The 22563-nt window shown below is 51.0% G+C and overlaps 1 protein-coding gene and 1 long non-coding RNA gene across 7 annotated transcripts in view; one reads left to right on the top strand and one right to left on the bottom strand.

The window, feature by feature from the left end:
- Positions 1-2301: 2301 nt before the first annotated feature.
- LOC125083374 (uncharacterized) lies at positions 2302-5607 on the bottom strand. The gene is made up of 3 exons (XR_007122255.1): positions 5495-5607; positions 3426-3497; positions 2302-3308 (listed from the first exon to the last, which is right to left on the bottom strand). It is a non-coding gene; the product is annotated as an uncharacterized LOC125083374 (long non-coding RNA).
- EPB41L4B (erythrocyte membrane protein band 4.1 like 4B) overlaps positions 5513-22563 on the top strand; it is a 124912-nt gene continuing 107861 nt past the window's right edge. For 3 of the 6 annotated variants that reach the window (XM_047699822.1, XM_047699821.1, XM_047699820.1), the window contains exon 1: positions 5513-6414. In XM_047699822.1, coding sequence (XP_047555778.1) covers positions 6109-6414 — 306 coding nt within the window. In that variant the 5' untranslated portion in view covers positions 5513-6108. The remainder of the gene's footprint in view (positions 6415-22563) is intronic. The other 3 variants (XM_047699823.1, XM_047699824.1, XM_047699826.1) reach the window with 2 other exon arrangements.

Raw genomic sequence — 22563 nt, 5'->3', positions numbered from 1 at the left:
GTCTCTCAAATAAAACCTTAAAAAAAGGAAAGGAGGGGCGCCTGGGTGGCTCAGTGGGTTAAAGCCTCTGCCTTCAGCTCAGGTCATGATCTCAGGGTCCTGGGATTGAGCCCCGCATCAGGCTCTCTGCTCAGCGGGGAGCCTGCTTCCTCCTCTCTTTCTCTCTCTCTCTGCCTGCCTCTGACTACTTGTAATCTCTCTACCAAATAAATAAATAAAATCTTTAAAAAAAAAAAGGAAAGGAAAGAAAAAAAAAAAGAATGTTTCATTGTAGAAAGTTCTATTAGACAACACTGATTTTAGAGCACTGGATAGAAAAGAATGAACGTAAGCAGTTGGCTGAGAGAGTGAGGGAAAGGCAAACTCCTTAGGAATGTCCAGGAAGAGGGATAATAAAAGCAGCAGAGTGGACAAACTCTGTAAAAATGTCCCCTTTCTGGGGCGCCTGGGTGGCTCAGTGGGTTAAAGCCTCTGCCTTCGGCTCGGGTCATGATCCCAGGGTTCTGGAATCGAGCCCCGCATCGGGCTCTCTGCTCGCAGGGAGCCTGCTTCCTCCTCTCTCTCTCTGCCTGCCTCTCTGCCTACTTGTGATCTCTGTCTGTCAAATAAATAAATAAAATCTTTAAAAAAAAAAAGTCCCCTTTCTGCTATATGTATCTGTGATCGGAATATTAGGACTGTCACATCAGAGCCACAGGGTTTCCCCAAAGCGGGATGCATAGCCTCTAGGGGCAGGAAACCCATGCTAGGGTTGGTATCAAGCAAGTGGGGGACACTCTGATTTCTCTCCGGATGTTATCTTTTGAGTCTAGACAGAGGGCTGGATAGTAGATATTTGGAATGGAGATCTAGGGATTCAATGTTGAGGAGGAAGTTGGGAATATGATCTGGAGAGGGAAAAGGATTGGCTAAAAATATGGATTAGAGACTCAGTTGTAGTCACCGAGTCCTTTTGTCATTGCCATTCCTATATCTAAAAATTTAGATGATTTGTTAACTCACCATTTTTTTTTAAAGGTTTTTATTTATGTATTTGACAGAGAGAGAGATCACAAGTAGGCAGAGGTGGGGTGGAAGCAGGCTTCCCGGCAAGCAGAGAGACCGATGCTGGGCTCGATCCCAGGACCCTGAGATCATGACCCAAGCCAAAGGCAGAGGCTTAACCCACTGAGCCACCCAGGCGCACCTTGCCATTTATTTCTTAACAATTCAGTGATAAGCATTGCCTTGCTAATTATTTGCTTGAAGATGAGTCCTTTAAAGTATGAACAAAGTGAATGTCTATTCAAAACAATGCTTATGGGGGGCCTGAGTGGCTCAGATGGTTAAGCGTCTGCCTTTGGTTCAAGTCATGATCTCCAGGTCCTGGGATGGAGCCCCACGTCAGACTCCCAGCTCAGCGGGGTGTCTGCTTCTCCCTCTCCCTCTGCCTCTCCCCCTGCTTGTGCCTTCTCTGTCTCTGTCTCTGTGTCTCTCTCAAATGAATAAAAACAAAACAAGGCAAAACCAACAAAACAATGCTTATACATTGGAAAGAGAGCAAATAAAGAAAAGGAAAGATCTGGGATCTGGAAAATCATCATTCTAATCTGAGTTACTACTTAAATTATAAATTCCAGAGGGTAGCTTCAGGCATGGCTGGATCCAGGTTGTCAAAAGTCAAATAGACACTAGAAATTGATGTCTCTCCATCTCTTGGCTCTGCTTCTTTTTTTTTTTTTTTGCATGGTTCTCATCCTCAGGGTTTCCCCACGTGGTGTCAAGGTGGGCCCACAGCAAGCAGCAAGCTTGTCTAGGCATAACACTGCCGGTTCCCAACAATCTCAACAAGAGGTCCCGGACTGACCTCCATTGGCCTGACTTAGGTCACTGCCCATTTCTGAGCCAGTAACAGGCATCTGGGAAATGCAGTGCTCTGATTAGCCAAGCCTGATCAGGCGCCAAACCTGAGGCAGGGGATGGGGTCAGCTTCACCTAGACCATTAGGACTCTGAGTGCTGGTAGAGTAATTTGCAAAGTAACCCAAACAAGCCAGGTGTAGGCTGGCAGAAACCACAGCAGCTGCCCACTACACAGTCTGTAATTAATGCTAGCCATCATTAGTATGGAACAATACCAGAAAGATGAAGCATTTACCAAACACTAGAAAGGGTAGGGAAGGCTTTGTGGTACATAGTAAGGTCTCAGTGAATGCCTATGGAGGGAAAACTTTACAGGGGAGTCAATAGGAACATATACTGGAGCGTAATCCTGTTCTATGAAGAAAAGAGTCTGATGGAATGAGGGCACAATTTTATTGAGTCTAGGAAAGGAGCCAGGAAACAAAGGATAGGGATAAATGGCACATTTGTGAAAGGAGTTCCTTAGAGACAGGGCTAAGGGCTGTTTAATTAACATGTAAAACTACTCTGGAGGGAGGGAGTGCATGAGGAGCTCTCCGAGGTTTGCGGATGACTCGGGGTGTGTGGAGTAGTGACTCGGGATGTGTGGAGTAGTGACGGCAAGGACTGTGGGTTCTCGTGGACCTGAGGAAGTGGGTAAAGAAGTGGGAGCTGACTTTTAATGAGGACAAGGCAAGGAGGTGACTCTAGAGACCAGACTCCAAATACTGCCCAGGAAACTGAGAAAGTCAAGCTACTAGTGATAACCAAGGAAAGGACCTGGCATTGAGTGTCCACCGTTTCTGGGGAACTTCAGCCCAATATGGTTCTAGACAGAAATGCAAGGGAAAACACGGGGGGTTCTGCATAATGGTCTGCGGACAGAAGGGCTCCTCAAAGACTGATATGTTGGCAAACAGGATACGTGTGCAGTTTCAGCCTGTTGGTGCTGAACACAGAGGAGGGCTGAGAAATGGCAATGAACATTTTGGAAGGGCTGGTTATAGACCTCAGCTAACAGGGACGGAGACTTCTAGGTCCAAAAGGCAAGACGAAGAAAGAGCTATCGTTATTTTGAGATACATAGCACCGTGAGCAGACAAAATGCAAACTGCCTTGTCAAATGTTGACATTCTCAGGTTGAAACTTGAGTGACATGGAATTTAATCAAAGGAAGGCCTGAGCCTCTGTTTCTGCTCAGTGTGGTAGAGAAAAGAGTGCTTGAATCACTCTACTGACAAGGACTGAATGAGATCCAGTGGGTGACAGCACTGATACAAAGGAGATGGGGGTACCCTAAAGCCACGTGGCAGCCCCACGGAATTCTCAATGACGCAGTGCTGTGGGTAGCAGGCGCCACGTGGGATCTGCAGTTGGGAGACGGGAATGTGAGTTCAGGCTGTACTCCGGTGTTCATTCTCCCCGTCTCTAAAAGGCAAGAGCAATTCCTATGCTGCCATAGGGCCACAGAACGATGAAATGAGATCCTGAAGTCATTCAACAAATGGTTTTGTTTGTTTGTTTGTTTGAGCACCCACTCCTTACCAGACAGCAATCTAGGTGCTAGGTGGGGATACAATGAGTAAGAAAAAGCCGTGTCCTTCCAGAAGTTGGTGTCTGGTGGGAGACAAGGAGAACCAATAATCACAACCTGAATGACGCTCCCTATGGAGGCGTGGCTTGGAAAACTGTAAATGCACCGGCTCTGCTAGGACATGATATTGCCCTTGTATTTGTTTCCTATTGCTGCTGAAATAAATTACCGTGAACCTAGTGGCTTGAAATAGTACAGATGTACTCTTGTAAAATTCAGGAAGCCAGAGTTTGAGATGGATTTTTACAAGCTAAAATCAAAGACTGCATTTCTTCTGGAATATCTAGATTATCTGGTCCTTACCTTTTCCAGCTTCCGGCAGCTGCCTGAATTCCTTGGCCCCTGGACCCATCACTTTGACTCCTGCTGCCAATGTCACATCACTCTAATGCTGACCCTCCTGCCCCCCTTTTGTAAGGACCCTTGCGATTAGATTGGGCCTACCTGGCTCATCCAGGATCATCTCCCCACCTCAAACTCCTTAATTTAATTATATCTGTAAAGGGGATCAGGATGTGGACATCTTTGGGGGGCCATTACTCAGTCTACTATAGTACTTCTAGGCTACCCAGCGGGAAATGAGCTGTCCTTAGAAACCAGTAAGCACACGGGGCTACTTCTGAACACCAACTTGCTGATGGTATTCTATTAAGTGAAGTCTTGGGGGAAGGGGAGCGGAGTACGTATCTAAAGGCTGTTTGCAGATGCCCCCGCACAGGACAGTGTCACTGTGGTAGAGCCCTAGAGAGCGTACAGAGAACACTACTGAACAAGTCAAGGCACTGGTGGTTGCTGGCCGGGAGCTCTGAGACCTCAGGCAAGGATCTTACTCCTCTAAGCCCCAAACTCCACCTAAGACACGAGGATAAACAGAACTGCCTGGAAGGGCTGGAGCCAGGATTAATGAAAATATCACCCATGAAATCACCTAAGACATCATCTGATCCTCAATCAATGTCCATTTCCAGAATGCTGCCTGAATTCATCCCTCCCTCTTTCTCTGTCCCTTTCGCTGTGGCCACTGCCTCCTTCCAGACCTCTCAGGAACCTTCACTGTTTGCCAGTCCTGCCGCATGCCTCAGCCTGGCAGTGGTTAGGAGCTCTGAAGTCCTGCAAATGAGCTCCTGTAAACCATGAAATCTGGAGCAAGTCTCTTAAGCACTCTAAGCTTCAATTCCCTCCTCTGTACAATGGGGCTAAGACCGGCTGTAGAACCAAGTTATTCCCAGGATTAAGTGGGATGATGAATGCAAAGGGCTTACTTAGCACAGTGTCAGGCACACAAAAATAAATAAATAAAAATTAAAAAAAAATAGCAGTGTTATTGTTCTGGAGAGGCCTGACCTCCTTTCAACCTGGTCTTCCCCAACATTCCTTCCAGCAACACTGGAGGACCCACTTCTCCCCTAAGCAGAGCTTGAACTCCTATACCTGAGGGGCATTGTTTATAAACACTTCTCTCTGCCTCTGACCTTAACCGGCCTTTCCAGTTATGGCTAGTTATTTGTGCAGGCCTCTGCATCAATACTGGACACAAGCTTCTTGAGGAAAAGTATTTTCTTTTCTTGTGGAGTCAGTTGGAAAAGTACTCCCCACTCCATGCCCAGCCTCAGTTTTCTTACTTGGAAGGAGTCCATTGGACTGGAATGGCCAAAAGGGCCCTTCCAGCTCTGAGATCTTAAACGGACAGAACTTGATTTATCAGGGACACTGTAGATCACCTAGTGTTCCCCTCGTCTTTTCCAAAAGGGGAAACTGAGGGCTCAGTAGGGCCTTCCCTGAACGCTATTCTCTCCCTCCCTCTTGGGCCTCTGGGACAAGGCTTCCCGCAGGGCAGGCAGCCCCGCTTTCCTCACTAGGCAAGGGGAGACCCTCAGGCGGCTGCAGGGCTGCAGGGCTGCGGGGCTCAGGGCGCCGGAAACACGTGTGTGCTCACCTACGTGTACACACGTGAGCACACCTACAGCAGCAGGGGGCGCTCGGGCCGGCAGGGGGCAGCACAGCCCCGGTTTGCAATTACCCGGCGCAGCCCCGAGGGAGGAGGGCGTGCTGCAGTCCCGGCGGCGGCGGCGGCTGGAGGTGCAGCCTCCCAGGTGGGAGGCGGGGGCTGCGGGCGCAGGAAAAGGCGCCTCAGGAGCCGGCGCTCGGCGGGGCCTCCTCTGGCCCCGGGCGCGGCGCGGCGAGTGGGAGCGAGCGCGCCGGGAGCACGCAGGCGCCCTGCTCGGCTGGCCCTCGGCCGGCGCGCGGCGCGGGAGCAGCCCGCAGCCCGCGCCCCGCGCCCCCCGCAGCTCCGAGGCCGCCCGCGGCCGTCTGTCGGGAGCGGCCCCTCAGCGGCAAGCTCGGGCCGCCGGCCCGGGAGAGCGCGCGGCGGCGGCGGCGGCGGCGGGACGGCCCCGGGGCCGCCCCGAGCGCGCCCTCCCGCCCGCGGCCACTCGCGGCCGGCGCTGGCCGGGCCGGCGCGCCCCGCAGGCAGCTGGAGCGCGGCCTCGGCCTCGGCGGGAGCGAGCCCCGGGCCGCAGGCGTTGGGAGGCGGCGCAGGCGGCCGCGGGCACTGACGGCGTCGCGGGGCGCTCCCAGGCGGCGGCGCAGCGGCGGCGGCGCAGGGGGCGGAGGCAGGGGGCGCCCCCAGCCAGGATGCTGCGGTTCCTGCGCCGGACCTTTGGCCGCCGCTCCATGCAGCGCTACGCGCGGGGCGCGGCGGGGCGCGGGGCCGCGGGGCTGGGGGACGAGCGCGACGGGGGGCCACGGGGGGGCCCGGCCACTGCCGCCGCCTCCTCGACGCTGCCCGCCGCGCCGGGGGGCAGCGTGTTCCCGGCCGGCGGCGGGCCCCTGCTCACGGGCGGCGCGGCCGTGCACATCTCCGCCGCCGGCGCTGCCAAGGCCACCCTGTACTGCCGCGTCTTCCTGCTCGACGGGACCGAAGTGAGCGTGGACCTGCCGGTGAGTGACGGGCCGGGTCCGGGGCACTGGCACCCCTTCGGACAGCTCCCCTCCCCCAGTGTTCCTCTTTGGGTGCCCTTCTTGCCCCTCTCCGGGGATCCCTTCCCCCTTCTCCTGCGAGCACTCCCTCTCCCTGCTTCCCTCTGGAGCCACTCCGTCCTGGTCTCTTCTGGAGCCCTTTCGGTGGCCCGTGTCCCCGTCTTGGGACATTGCGCTGCTGGGTCCCACCTCGTCCCTAGGGCCTCACTCCCTCCCCCGCTCACCCAGTCCCCTCTTCCCGAGTCCCCGCCCCCTGGCGCGGGTGACCAGTGTTCCCCTTCCGTCTCCCAGGTTCCAGGGGGGCCTTCTTGGTGCTGGGTTATTGGTTAGAAAAATCCCAAAGCAATGCGAGACTGCCCCGCGGTGGCCTGCTTGCCCCCACAAAGTCGCCACCAGGCCTTGTCGAGAAGGCAGGGAGGAGAAGCCCCCTCCCCTGCTGCCCAGCAGGTGCCCCAAGTTTGGGAGGGAATCTAGAGGACCATTTCTCTTCCGACCCCCTCGATGTCCCCCACCCCTGCTCCATCCCAAATCGCAAAGCCCTTAACAGCCCTCCGCTTCGCAGGGATTTGGGGGACTTGGGAGCTAACTCTACAGTCGACTCTTGGATCCGGCCAACTTTGCACCGGCAGAGCCCTTTGCTGGGGCGCTGGGAGTCGGCTCTAGGACGTCCACTGGGCCTTGTGTGCGGGACTGCCCCCCACCAGCACCCCGGGCAAAGTGCGTGGGGCGGCCGAGGAACCCCCCCCGCCGGGCGGTGGCGCCGGGTGCGGGGCCACCCGCCCACAGGTGGTTGCACCCCGCCCCCCTCCAGCAGTGAGCTAGGCTGGCGCTGTTGTCCCCGCCAAGGCGTCCAGCTTTCTAGCCCGAAGGGGCCAGATGTGATCAAATCAAATCCGCACATTAATGGGCGCCTACTGGGCACCCGGCGCTGCGGCAGACGGTGCCTTTGGGAATCTTTGGGTGTGACTGAGGACACAGCGCCGGTGGAGCTTTTAGATGAATGTCACCGATCATTCCGAGGGGTTCACGCGGAAAAAAGAACATACCCAGACTTCCAAAGGAAACATGTAGGCCTTCCCGGGTGTGGGAAATTCTTTAGGCTTCCCGAGGAAAGTAGGAGGGAACTAGGAACCTGCATGGCTTTTAGATGGGAAAATCCGACGCTGCTTGGCCTGGACTTTAATGCAGCCTTAGGTGTAATTTTGAGACAGTTTCAATTTATGGCAATTTTATTTTTGTGCCTCCTAGTGCTCTCCATAGAATATCGTTTTGTTATGATAATACCCTTGTGGGGCCTTTTTATTCAGGGAAAAGGAGCCAATGTTCCTGTGCTTAGAGCTGTTGTCTTTAAAATAGCATTAAAATGTTACTCCTCCCCACGACTGAGGCTCTCCAGCTCCTCTTCAGCTGGGAGGGGAGGCCCCAGGAGCCGGGAGGATTGGAGAGCCCGGCAGCTGGTGTGTGGAGAGGATGTGGCGTATTTTGCATCTCGGATCGGGGAGAGAAATGCTTTCCCTGAGAACTTTGACGGAGCTCCTAGAGGATTTTCTTGTCTGTTCTCCAGGGATGATTCGTTTATAAAATGTATTGCTTCTGTCAGGTTTGTGCGACAGGCTTAAGTGGGGTTTCTCAGATGAAAAATGCAGACTGAGCCAAATGCATGCGTGGTGGGTCAACCCAGACCGGTACCCCAGCGAACAGGTTGGGATGGGGCCCTCACCGAGCGTGGGGGAGGGGGGATATTTTACATCCGGAAAGGTTTCTCCACCTTACGAAAGGTTGCTTGCCAAAAGACTTCCCCGGGTTTTCTTAATGGTGGCAGATTTCTTGATGCTTTTAGGACGTGACAGAGCGAACCCCAAATTTTATTTATACAGACACACGCCTATGTATAGCCACCTGTCCAAAGACAAAATGCAGGCTTTTGTCATGTGAGCCCTCAGGGAGGAATGATCAAGAAAAACCACCAGTGGGCACGGCTCATCGATTTAAAGATTTATTAGATATTAGAACTGCATCATACAATCTCCTGCGCTAGTCTTCCCAGATCAGAGTTTTGGCTGCTGTAATTAATTCCCCCAGTACGAGGTTAGCGCCAGGCTCCCAGTGAATTTGTGGATGGATCTGTAGCACGCGTGCTCCTTCCTAAGACGCATTTCCCCGGGTTCACGCTTTGTGCTGTCCTGTTGGGCATGTAGCCGCACTTGCCATGGTCCCCCTTTTCTGCTTTCCTGGTTTTCACCTCTTCCTAGACCCTGGTGTTGCCCTGCTTGTCACACAGATAGGATTCACCGTTGGCTGCCATACCCCTAAGCTGGATTTCCTGGCCCCCTGTCACTTCCACAGGCACCCCATGCACTTGCCAGGCTGACTATGGCTCCTTTGTCATTAAGACCCTGTGGTGGTGTTAGCTTCAAGAATTCCTTTGCTCTGCACTGGAACAGGGGTGATGCATTGTCATCAGCCGTTTGATTCGTCCTGATCTGGACACAGGTTCTGCGGTTGACTTGACCCCAGAAGCGCCTTCGGTGTGACCACGCCGGCCATGCACGGTGCTGTGTGCAAAGGCGAACGACGGGTGGCCCAGAGGCTCCCGGGAAACACAGGTGGAAACACGTTTTATTCTAAGTGGTGCTCTGTGATATGATGAGGTGGGGACCAGCTCACCCAAACAGGGTGCTGGGGGATGGGCAGGTTACGGGGGCTTCCCAGAGACTTTGACACTTGCGGTGGTAGGATCTCCAATCTGCGTCCCTTGTGCATTTTTAGAATACTCCTTATGTCAGGTCCACTCCTGGGCTAATCCGTGGCCTGTGGTTATATATATGTAATAAAGGAAGAAGCACCTGTGATCACCTTCAGCAGTCCCCCAACAGGGCCTCCAAACCCCCTTGTCTGCTGGCGGGCTGCGCCCCCTAGCATGCCTGCCTGTTTTTAACCTTCACTGCGGTTACTCAACCTTTGATAAAATGTGAACAAAAGGGTTTTTAAAAAAAAATCCCTCTATACCGTGTAGCCTGAAACGGGCTTGCTGTGCAAACCTCGCTTCCAGGGGAGTCCCTGGCTCGCCCTGCAGCCCAGAGAGGCACCCTGAGCCACTCTATGTCAGAAAACCTGGCCCTGCTTGGGAAGGCGTTGCCTCCCTCGCCTAGGAGCTGCCTGGCCCCGCTCGGCCCTCTGGTGTGGTCTGGTCCGAGCGGGGCAGGACTCCCTCGGCCTGCCCCAGACACTTGCCTTCTATTAATGCAGCTGAAGATCCCATTAGTGTGCTTGGCAGTGGCACCCGCTGTTGACTCATATTAGCTCTCTGTTGACTAAATCCCTGGCATCGCTTTTGCTGCTTTTGCTCGTGCGGCTGTTGCTCAGCCCTGTCTCCCCCCTCCCCTGCGTGCACAGTCTTCCAGCAGCTCTGGGTAGCAAGCTGTGAGGATGTGTGTGCGACTGGCTGGTTAGCACTCCCGCCATGCCTTGGAGGGCACGGCTCTTGGGTCTGGAGTGGTGCGATTGGCTTTCAGCGAATCTGGAACTCAGCACCCACCCGCTGTGGTGGGTGCAAGTAGGGAGAGCTTCGGAAGAGCCGAGCTGAAGTCTTGCCGGCCGGCCGGCTGTGCAGCCTTGGGCTGCTCAGGCCCTCTGAGTATCGATTTCCTGGTCTTTCAAATGGGGATGTCGGCAGGATTATGTGAACAGTGTACAAAGCTTCAGCACACAGCAGGCCCCTGGTCGCTTTTGACCTCACACACCTCCCACACCTTCTCTCTGGCCTATGGAAAGGGTTGGGAAGCATGTCTAGTGATGGACCTGAAAAATCCCAAAAAGCTGTGGCAGGAAGGCTAAATATCTCTTTGTGGAAATTTAAGATGTATGGGATGTGAGAGATGCTTTTTTGAAAGTTTCACTCTATTTTTTTTCTAAGACTTTATTTATTTATGTGAGAGAAGGAGAGAGAGAGCACGGGGGTGGGGGGGGGGAGGCGGGCAGAGGGAGATGCAGACTCTTGGCTGAGCAGGGAGCCAGGTGTGGGGCCAATCCCAGGACCTGACATCAAGACCTCAGTGGAAGGCAGAGGCTTAGCAGACCTGTTTCACTTTAGATGCAGAAAGGATATCCCCACCCCCACCCCCCACCTTAGATGCAAAATTATTACAGTTTTAGAGCTAGAATCTCTGATACAGCGGAGTCCACGTGATAGAACATAAAGATCGTATGCCTTATTTTGGAGTTGAAAGGGACCCTAGACAACACACCCCATCCTTTGTGCGTATGGGAAACCAAGGCCTGTGCATGGAGACTGACTTCAACTTCCCTTTAGTCACTCAGTGAAAAGTCGGAATGGGTTACTATGCGAACCCCGAGTGCCTAGCCTTTGGGAGGTGAGGGTAGGATCAGTGGTAGAAAGACCGCCCCCCTAGTCTTGACCCACGACCGTGGAAAGGGGGTGGGATATGTTCCTGGCTGTTGGGAGTAGGACCCATTTCCCCCAACAATGGGAAACCCCAGCAAAATGGTACCCTAACTGCAGTGTACTCCAGAGTGCAGCCGGGACTTTTTTTTTTTCTTTTTCTCTCCAGTTAAAATTCCCAGGGTTCACCCCCAGCATTTCTGACTGAGTGGTTCAGGAAGCTGGACTTCTCACAACTATCCCAGGCGATTCTGGTGGCTAGGGTCCCTTCACACCCTGTGAAAAGCACCGGCGGTAGAACGGGGAGCAGAGGGCAGCCATGCCGTGCGTTAAGAACTACTGTAGGGAGGCACCTGGGTGGCTCAGTCGTTAAGCGTCTACCTTCAGCTCAGGTCATGATCCCAGGGTCCTGGGATCGAGCCCCACATTGGGCTCCCTGCTCAGCAGGGAGCCTGCTTCTCCCTCTCCTGCTCCCCCTTCTTATGTTCCCTCTCTCACTGTATCTCTCTCTGTCAAATAAATAAATAAAATCTTTAAAAAAAAAAAAAAAAGAACTATGTAGGCACGCTAGCGCCATGGTCGTCTCTGAGCCGGGGGGTTGGCCGTGTCAGCCTTGAGCTTTAGGGAGCCCATTTTTGTCGCGGTGGAGTGAGGCTGGGGCAGTTGTGCTTTTGCAGTGGCCCAGGTGAGGGCTGACAAGGGCCTGGCCTGCAGGACCGGGCAGAGTGGTGGGCAGAGGGGTGGGCAGAGGCCTCGTGGGGCCTGGTGTGGAGGCTGGGAGGTCTTCACCCTCTGGTGTAGGTGAAACGGGGGACCCTTGAGGACACCCCAGAAAATGGAGGAAGGCAGCTCCTCATTTCCACCTTCTCCCAGGGTTCTGACTTCTGTAACACTTTGCCTCATCCTGGGCCTCTGGGTGGCTTACTTTTTCCTGCCCCTGAGGGAAGATATTGGCTCAAGGTGGTCCTCCCGTGCTGACTCCCCAGTCCCAGCCTGTGAATGAGGCCATGTGGTACCTCAGACCCCTATCTGGGTCTAAGTTTATGTATTTGTAGAAATAACTTTGTTTTAAAGGAGGGCTAGTGGGAGCGGGGGCAGTCAGAGAAGAAGAGAGGTGAACATCCTTCCCAAGTGGGATACAGACGTGACCTCTATCGCACTGTGGTTTCACACTTGCTGGACTGTCAGTGTTAATATGGGGGAGGGCGGCGTCTGTCAGCGTTTCCCGTGCCAGTAACGTGACCCTATGCTGATCCAGGACCGAACAAATATTAACTTGCTAAGCACTTTCACGTGCATAATCTCACTGAATTCTCTCCCTAGTGCACCTCAGGGATGAAGGCACAGGTCTGTTTAATTTTGAAATAGCGAAAGGTCAGTGCGCGCGCGCGTGCGTGTGCGTGTGTGTGTGTGTGTGTGTCTCGTTGGGGGTTGGGGGGGTACTTTCCCTTAAATTCTTGCATAGGGACTTTAAAAAAAAATCCACTCAGTAACCACAGAAATCCTCCACCCACAATTTGTCCTCAAAACAGGTGTTCCTCCTTGCCCACTGCCTGGGTCCCTGCTCCCAGCCTCCTCCACTCTGCCTGGAGTGCTCCCTTCAGCGGGCACCTGATTCTGTGGGCACTCGGGTTTCCTTCTCTGGCCGGTGCAGCTGGGGGCAGGCAGATTCATCTTGCTGGATTTTTTTTATTTTCCTTTTTTTTCAGATTGGTGTGTGTCTTTGGCCTCTACTTTCATTTCACATTACAACACGCTTAAAGCAGAAAGACTAGAAAATAAATGCAGAGAACCCAGAGAAGTGAAAACATTTAAAAGTTCATCAGAGATAAACAGTTAAAACTGTGGTGTATATCTATCTGTATTTTTTTTTTCTTTTTGTATTTAGGTATAAATATATACTCCAAATGATGAATTTGCGTGGGTTGATTGAAAGTCCACCTCTTCGGCACCATTGAATAGGGATCACAGGCCCTGAGTTTGTGTCCCTTGGGGGTAGAGGCTCTTGGCCCCCCTTTATGTTCCCAGGGACCCTCAGCTGGGGTGGGAGCACCCAGGGCTGGTTGCCCTCTGAGCTGTCCACCTATGTACTGCCCCTGCCTGAGTGAGAAGCAGGCTCCCCATCCTTGGAGAGCCTCGCTCCACCATCAGCTCTGCTTTGTGCCAGGTTTGAGGCCCTGCTGATGGAGCCGCAGAATTCTCTCACGTCTGGGGGCTTGTGTTCTGAACACCTGCTTTGGGTGGTCACTGTCCTCTCACCGTGACGGTGATGCCCGTGGTCAGCTACCAGCGGGAGCCGATCTGGCAGAGATGGGCGGGAAGCCTGCATCGTCCCAGGTGTGCCCGCTCTGCCCTGATGCCCCCGGTCTCTTTCTGCCGCCTCTGACTTCTCTCTAGAGTGGGGTTGACCTCACTAGTCCTGCTTGATTTTTATTTCTGGTTTATTTTTAATTGTTTCCCAGAGTGTTTCTGTGTACCCGTAGTAAACAGTCAACAAGGGCTCCTTGAGCACTTACACTGCACGGAGCGTTGGGGAGGGATCCACGAGGGATGAGATCATTCTGATCTCAAAGGGGAAACCTGGTTGAATACATAACTGGTAGCTCCACCTGAAGGAGGGCGGAGGGTGAGCAGCCGATCTGTGGGGTGGGGCTGGTGATGGTTTGATGCCCACAGTGACATCAGGTTGTCCCAGAGGATGCACAGGAGGGAGTTCAGCTGCAGATTTGGTCAGAAGGTGTCAAGGCAGAGGAAACAGTAGGTGTAAATGCGTGGAGGTTGGAGCCAGAAAACCCCATTTCCTGGGCTCTGGGCTCCTTGGAGTAGAGGAGGATTGTAGAGCTCTGGCTGTGTCCCTAAATCTTAAAGGAGCGAGTGAGGAACCTTGAAAGCACAGATGTGTGTCTTGAGCTAATCAGAGCTGAGGCTTACTGAGCATTTGCTGTGTGCCTGGTCTGTGCTAAGTGCTTAAGGGATTGGCTTGTTGAATTCTCACAAAAACTTGGATGGTGTTATGGCTGTTATCCCTGATTTGTAGAGGGGGAATCGGGGCTCAGGAGACAGGTTCAAACACTTGGCCACGTCACATAGCTAGTGAAGGTAGACTCCAGCTGGAAGCTCAGACTGTCAGGAGAGATTCAAGGTCTGGAAAGTCTCTCTGACAGCAGGACCAGGCCTTGCTGGGGGTGGGTTCTGAGACTGTCCCAGGGCTCCTGAGGTGGATGGGGACCTCTGAGCCTCCTTTACAGGCTAGTTGGGGTTTCCAGAAATCAGATTTACATGCTTTTTAAATTTTTTAAAAAACATTTATTTAAGTAACCTCTACCCCAAGTGTGGAGCTTCAACTCACGACCCCAAGACCAAGAGTCATACACTTTCTGCCCAAGCCAGCCAGGTGTCCCCCTCCCCCAAGTTGCAGCTTTCAGGCACGCTCATTGAATACACTTCCGCCCGGAGGACAGTCTGGTTTGATGGCCGTAAATTTTCAACACTGAGGTCAGAAGTAGCCTACATCTTGAAAAAGTGCTTCATAGAACAACACTGAACTTCTCACACAGAAAAGCATTCTGCATATTCCCATCCTGCCGCCCAGCTTCCATCCCTGTGTTTTCATATACGTGCGCATAAACCCGGTGTAGATTTTTTTTTTCTCCCATCCAAGCCTTTGTGACAAACCCCTCATCATTTGGTGCCCTCTTCTGTGACGACTCTAGACTGCATTCTCCCTGCAGTCTGTGTGTGTGTGACGTGACGTGATTAATACTTGTCTCTCCCTGTCTTGGGGTTGACGGCTGATATGCAAAGCACCTGGTATCATCTCTGATAGGCAACCCTACCCCTTAGGCTTGCAGAATCTGTGTCACTCGCCTAATTGCTGCTGTGCGGGAAGGTGTTATTATCCTGTTTACACGTGGTCTCAGCTAGCATGTGGCCTTGGGCCACTCAGGTAATAAGTGTGGTAGAGTCTCAATTGCATCTAGGATTTCTGACTCATTTTCTAGTGCTCTTCCGCCAGCCATGCTGGGCACACTCGGCCTCCCTGCTTGAAACGTGTGTTCCTGGGAGCTCCTTTGTGATTTGACAGGTCAGAATTTCATGCAGGAAAACCTGCTGTCTTCGCCTTTCAGCATCTTTGGCCCTCGGGTCCTGTCTGTCATTTCTCTGGGTCTTTTCCCTAAAGTCATAGCTGGCCGAGTGCCCAGCGTTTCCTTGTGGAAGCTAAGGACTAGAAGATACGATCCCCAAGGTGCTCTGCCCCCTGTGGAATCATCTGGAGCTTCCTTGTTTCCCAGCACCGAGCTTGGTCTCGAATGCAGGACTGTCCCTACTGCCAGCCCAGCTGGGGGGACGTGGACCGCCGGTTCCATGGGGGCCTGCGGCGCCGGGGTCCCTCAGCCCTGTCGTGTCTCCTCCACGCCCATTTCTTTTCCATTTGTTGTCGTCCCTGTCGCACCTGACCTCAGCTCAGGCAGGTTGAGGTTGGCATGATAGTGCTTTTCCTTTCTCCCACCTCCGTGCTTGGTCAGTGACAACCACTTTGAATTACGGGTTGTTGTTTTTTTTAATTGTGATAAAGTGTAAGTAACATAAAATTTACCGTTTTAACCATTTTTAAACATCCAGTTCGGTGGCACAGAGTGCATTGACATAGCTGTGCAGCTGTCACCACCGTTCATCTCCAGTCATCTTTCCATGCTGGAACTCTGTGCGCGTTAAAGGATAATGGTCCACCCCCTCCCCGCAGCCCCTGGCAGCCACCCCTCTACTTCCTGTCTCTACGAATCTGACTACTCCAGTTATCGTCTGTAAGTGGAGTCGTGCAGGATTTATCCCTTTGCGCCTGACTCCTCTCCCAGCATAGCAATAAGGGTCATCCGTGCCGTAGCATGCGTCAGAGTGCCCTTCCTTTTTCGGACTGAGTAGTAGTCCAGTGCAGGCTGACCCTGCATCTCGTTTATCCATCGTCCAGGTTATGGACTTCCGTGCAGGTCTAGGCCTTCCTAGCTCAGTCCTGCCTCTTCACTAGTGGCACTGCCATCGGAGACTCTGATGTCCCCAGCGCTCCGCTCTTGGTTCCATTCTGGCGTTCTCTCCCCTGAGACTCTTCTGCTCTGTGCTGGTCATCGTCCCAGGTTATCTGCTTTATGTCTCTCCGCTGACACTCTTTTGTCTGAATTACTCCATGTGGCAGGTCGTCGGTCTTCCAATTTTTTGGTGCTGAAAGTATAAATACAAAAGACTATGTCAGGAGTAGCTTAAAGAAAAACGATACCATGAATGCCCGAGCTTAAAAACAAAGACGTCGGGATTAAGCATCTGCCTTTGGATCGGGTCATGGTCCCAGGGTCCTGGGATTGAGCCTCACCCCCCAACCCCCACCTTGCTTAGTGGTGAGTTTGCTTCTCCCTCTCCCTCTGCGCCTCCCCCTGCTCGTGCTCTCTCTTGCTCTCTCTCAAATAAGTAAATAAAATATTTAAAAACAAACCAAATAATACAAAGACATCACTAATGCGGTTAAAGCCCCGATGCTCCTCCTGACCACACTTCCCGCCCTTCCACTCCCCTGATACAATGTCTCTCGTCCTTTCCTTTTCTATGTTATGGGTTTACTGCATCTGTATGTTTATCCACATGATATATTGTTTTGTGTGCTTGTAAACTTTATAAAAATCGATTTTTTTCAATACCATGTTCATGAGATTTGTCCATATTGATGCGTTCACCCTAGTTGTTATTCCTCTAGAATTCCATTGCATGAATCTGCTGAAATCTGTCCTTTGCTGGTGGACATTTGGGATGTTTCCAGTTTGGGGCTGTTGGGAAAAAATGCTGCTTTGAACCTCCTGGAATGAGTCTCCTGGTGCGTATATGCAAGCAAGCGTCTCTCCTGGGTATCTAGTCAGGAGTGGACTGGCTGGGAGGGCGGTGCACAGGGCCTTTTAAGATCACACAAAAATCCGTTTTCCCAGAGTCCCAGCAGCATATAAAAGCGTCTGTAAATCCATTCTTCCACACTTGGCACTGTGCAGCTTTTTTTGTTTTATTTTATTAGTCTAGTGGGAGTTCGAGGAAAGTCACCGTGGTCTTCACTGTTCAGTCAGTAATGAGGTTGGGTGTGTCTGCTTGTGTTTGTGAACCATAACCATATTTCCTCTTAGAAGATTTTGTTCTGTGATTTTTGCCTGTTTTTTTAGTTGTCCTGTTTCTCCTGTTGTGTTCAGCTTTTTCCCTGCTAGTCTTTATGAGATTGTCTCCCATGTGTCGCCTTCTTCTGAGGTAACCGTCATGGAAGCGAGAACACTTCTCTCTGAGTTCCCACGCAGGCCTTTCCTTCCTAAGTGGGGAATTAACGTTTTGATTTCACTTTTGCTGTGTGTGAATTTTAGAGTCAGTTGCCACTGGTGGGTTTTGATGAGGAATTGTAGGTATCTGTAGATTGCACTTCAATGATGTCTATTTTTTTCAGTTTTTATTATTGAAATTTCTAAGCATATGCAGAAGTAGAGAGAACCCCATGTATGAACCACATAATGAACCCCAAGTACCCATCATCAAGCTTCATCCATCAATATGGCCACACTAATGGCCATCTGTATCCTCACCTCGTCCCTTCCCAATGATTTTTTTTTTTTAAGATTTTATTTAACAGAGAGGTAGCACAGCAGGGGGAGCAGCAGAGGGAGAGGGAGAAGCAGGCTCCCTGCTCAGCAGGGAGCCCAATGTGGGCCTTGATCCCAGGACCCTGGGATCATGACCAGAGCCAAAGGCAGACACTTACCTGACTAAGCTCCCAGGTGCCCCGTTTCCCGATGATTTTAAAACAAACTCCAAACATGTAATTTCAAACTTGCACTTCAGTGTACATCTCTAAAAGATGAGGGTTATGTTTTTATAAATAGACCCACTATACAGTAAAACACCTAGAAAATGGTTATCGGAAGATGTTTAGTCAGTGTTCAGATTGTCCTGTTTGGCTGTCAGCAAGGTCCTTTCATTGCATTTGGTTGATATTTTATCTAGAGCTTTTTAAAAATTGTTTTCAAAATATTTTTTCCGTAGCTTGTTGAGGTATAATTGGCAAATAAAAATCATATATGTTTGGAGTGTAAAGCTTGGTGATTTGATAGAGGTATAAATAGTAAAAGCTGTTACTGTGCATCGAGCTAATGGACATGACTGTTGCTTCACCAGTTATAGTCACGTGTATCTTAGTGAGTTTCTGAGATCCACTTTTAGCAAATTTCGAGCATATTGTACATTATAATTAACTATAGTCACCATTGCTATATGTGAGATTCCCAGAACTTGTTCATCTTCTAACTGAAGGTTTGTGTTCTTTGACCAACATCTCTCCATTTTCTCTACACAACAATTTAAAGGTCTTAATCTAGAGTTTTCACCTCCCCCCTCCTTTTGGGGGTCATTTATTTGCTGGTGTGTCCTATAATAGTTTCTCACTTTCTGGATTTTGTCGATGGCATCCTCAATATTTGGTTACCTTGAAGTGCTCTTGGTACAGGGAGCTGGCATTATTTGACGCATCTGACTCTGGGCACACAGAACAATAAGAAGGTTCCTTGTCCTGAAGAAGCTTGGGTGGAGACAAGTTATTACACCTGGTGTGAAGAGTGCCATAGAGAACTTTAAGCTCAAAAAAAGGTCTAAGGTAGGGGGACTGAGTGGGACAAATGGTCAACCAGAAAATCCCAGAGAGAAAGTTGGGCTTTGAAGACAAATGGGAGAACAGCCTTCCTGGTGGCCAGATCAGCATATGCAAAGGCACTGAGGCTTGAAATAATCCATTCAAGATTCCTACTCCTTGCTCAAGCCCCACCAGTGACCCCGTACATCCTCTATTTTCCACAGGATGTTGCTTCTTTGAAAAGGTCCAAATTCCTCATCTCTGGAAAGTTTTCAGTATATTTGATGAAAGAACGTCATTTCTTTTTCTTCTGTGTCTAACTCCTCTTTCTTCATTAGCTCCTTTACTTTTTTTTTTTTTTTTTTTTTTTTTGAGAGTAAGAGAGGAGGAGAGAGTGGGAGGCGGGGAGAGGCAGAAGATGGAGAGAGAATCCTAAGCAGGGCATGCAGCCCTGATATAGGACTCAATTTCATGATCCTGGGATCATGCCCTAAGCCAAAATTGAGTCAGATGCTTAACCGACCGAGCCATCCAGATACTTCTTTTGACACTGGTTTTGAACGTCTCCCTTGACCTTGGATTCTTCCTTTCTCTAGGTCACTCCTATTTGGGTTCCCTTCCATTTTCTGGGAGGCCCCCAGTGAGCCCTTCCCATCTCCTGGCTGGAGGTAGCAGCAGACATCTTAGGGAGCAGAATCAACGAACTCTTCAGAGAAGGGAGATGGGGCAGATGGTGGGGCACTGGGAACCACTGGGTTATGCCCCTAATGGAGCCCTTGGAAGCCACATGGCCCAGAGCTGCCTTCTGGGATGGTAGGTCCTCCCTGTGTGCGTTGGAACATTCACTGCTGCTCCTTGTAGCCTGCTGCCGCTCACCTGTGGCAAATGAGCAGTAATTAGTGTGTAATAAGAGCGGTTGCCTGCACGCAGCCCTCCTGGCTGCTTCCCCTCTCCGTGGCCAACTGACAGCAGGCCTCTCGGCTTCTCTGAGACTCCTCTACCTCTTCTGTACGCCAGCCCCTGTTCTCCCCGGGCCCTGCAGAAACACTGCCTGCCCTCTGGCCTGGCCATGAAATGGACGTGGGCTTCATCCAGGAAAGACCCAGGAAACTGTAAAAGGCTTATGAGGGTTAGTTATTAACCTGCAGAGCACGCTGGCAGCCTGATACAGAGCATTTCACTGGCCGTAGTCCTTTTATTGCTCCTGCTTACCAGGGCCTGAGGCCCGAGGTCCAAGCCACCTACTCAGTTGGTTGCCGTGTGTACTGAGTGACATTGCGCTGTGAGGATGGCGGCGAGGGTGGCTGGTCAGAGTCCAGGGAGGGGCTCAGACTGGCTTGGAACTGGCCCCCATTCATTCCCGCAAGCTGGTGGCGGCAGGTCCCATGGGGTTCTCCAGGGTGAAAGCTGAGACAGGGAGGTCTGGATGGCGGGATATTGTAATGGGAGAGCAGGGAGGCCTAGGTCGGAAGTATTTGTTCAGGATACATCATCAGGGTTCTCTGTGGGATTTATTTTGCTTGGAAGTCCAAAAGTCTGTAACTTTGCTCTAGAAGCTGAGGTGGATTGTTCCTCTGAGACCCCTGAAGAAAAAAATGAAAAAATTACACGCTGTCTTCTAAAAGAAAGAAAATTGTGTGTACCTGATTGGAACCCGCCATGTATCTTATCAACTCACTTCAGGGAAGAGCTCTTCCACGCCTGTGACTTGTCCAGAGAGCTGCAGTGCCTTGACTGACAAGACCTGTGTTATCTCATTTCTTTGTGAAAAACAGCAACAAAAATTCGGGATCATGTAGTGTGTTCAAGGCCCATTGCGGGGAGGATGAAGTGGTTAAAACTGTGGACCCTCCTTAGAAGCTCTGTGGGGCGCCCTGCACACCTGCTGTCCCTCATAAAAAGGAGAACGAACACCTTCAGCCTTGCCGTGGTAGCCCACGGTCAGCATTATTGACCAACCTCAAGGATTCAGGACTGCCCCTCCCCCCTTCCCCACGGGCCCCAGCCTGGGGTTTCAGGCTCCTCCATCATCTGCACCCTGGGGGGCCGTTTTGCCTTGTGTTCCAGCCTTCAGCACATCATTGCTTGCCCCCCTGGCTTTGCTGAGGTACCGGTCTACAGCCGGCCTACCACCACCAGAGACCCGGTCATTTCAGGGTTTTTTAAGACTCCTGAGGGGATTCTGCGGTACAGCCAAGTTTGAGAACCAGCGTTCCACGGCATCACACCCCTTACGTTCATGTAGTGTTTTACGTTTGGTGCCATATTTAATCCCAATAGCACCTTTCTGAGATAATGACTGGCATTCTTCCTTTACAGAAAGCTCAGCAGGAGCATTTTTGCCCATCCCACAGCTAGTAAACGTCGGAACCAGACCTGAAATCCTTCTCAGGCTCCACGTCCACTTTCCCGCAGGTCTGCCCCTGGGGTGCACCCCACTGGTCCTCTGGGTCCCCCCCAACCTCCGCTCCCCATGCTTGACTTCTCACCTTCGCGCCTCTGCTGGGCTCTTCCCCTCCTCGCTGACCAGTTCTGGCCCCAGAAGGGTCCGGCCATCTCTCAGGGTGCGTCTCAGAGGCCTCACATCTGTGAGGCTTGTTCCGAACACTCTCTTCGCTCCTACAGAGTCTTCCCTCTCCTGCCTGAGAGAGCTCAAGGGTCACTTCTGCCATGCAGGGGAACCAGTAGGTTTCCTGCTGGAGTAGTTGTTCATGTAGTAATTCAAGTAATAGGAAACATTATTGACTTTTTTTTTTTTTTTGCAAATGATTTTCTTTTGGTAGAGTTCACATTAAAAATTTGATCATTAGTGACATTTAGTACACTCAAGGCATTAGGTTCCCATCATCACTGCCTAGCTCCAGAACATTGTCGTGACCTCGCGAGGAAACCCTGTACCCGTTAAGCAGTCATTCGCCATTCTCCCTGCCCCTGGCAACCACTGATCTGTTTTCTGTCTCTGTGGATTTGCCAGCTGTGGATATTTCATATGAACAGAATCGTACAGAATATTTGGCCTCTTATGTCTAGTGTCTTTTTATTTGGCATGTTTCCAGAGAACATTGACCATTAACATTAACATTAATGGACGCACTTTACATGGCTTAACTCATTGGCTCCTCACAACTGTATTAGCTAGGTGCTTCCTATGAGCATCCTCATTATGCAGTTGAAGAGATTGAGGCTCAGAGAGGTTAAGCAACATGTGAGAGCACACACAGCACATAAGTGCTCTTGGCTTCCTCATTGTCCTACTGGTCTGTGCTCTGCCTGCTGTTGACCTTGACCTTGAGAGATTAGAAGTGTAAGCTCTACGTGTGAAGTAGAAATTGAAGGGCAAAAATGCAACATCAGGAGAGGATTAATCTATGGCATCAGGATAACATACATGATGCAGCTCCAGGAGCAGAAACCAGAAGAGGTACCCCTCAGGAGACTGCAGAACAGAACTGCCAAGTTGGATTCTACAGTTAAAAGTTCTTGGTTTAATTGGAGTGGGTCAGTTTTGTTAGAGATTTTTCGCAGATGTCAGAGGTCGAGTCTGAGGATTGTGTATCTAGCATCGGAAGCGAACTCGTATTCCAGGATCACTGAAATGTTGCAGGCCGAGTCTCAAGAACTAAAAAGTGAAAAGGATCCCACCTAAAAGATTTCTTATAAAACTAGTGCCTACTGTATGCGAGACATAGTTCTGAATGCTTCCTGTATACTTACTCAGTTAATTCTCACGAAAAATTTACAGGGTGACTATTGCCCTATTATACAGACAAGGAATCAGGTGCAAAACGGTCAAATACCAACTCCAGGTTCTTGCCACTAGAATGTGGTGCACCCAAGAAGTCTGGCTCCGGGATCCAGGCTCTTCATCGTTTTTTTTTTAATCCTCGTTTTCAGTTTCAGACTATACCTTTCCTGAAGGCAATGAGATCAGAACAGCCTAGTTGCTTGAATAGGAAGAAGAAAAGGGAAAAAATAATGAGAAAATATTTTTATTAAAAAGTAATGCTACCTTGTTATACCAGTTCTGCACTTTTTACTTTTTTATTCTTTTTTTTAAAAAGGTTTT

The sequence above is a fragment of the Lutra lutra genome, chromosome 13 (genome assembly GCF_902655055.1).
Source record: "Lutra lutra chromosome 13, mLutLut1.2, whole genome shotgun sequence".
Taxonomy (NCBI): domain Eukaryota; kingdom Metazoa; phylum Chordata; class Mammalia; order Carnivora; family Mustelidae; genus Lutra; species Lutra lutra.
The sequence above is the reverse complement of the archived record's forward strand: the minus strand, read 5'-3'. Positions and strand labels throughout refer to the sequence as shown.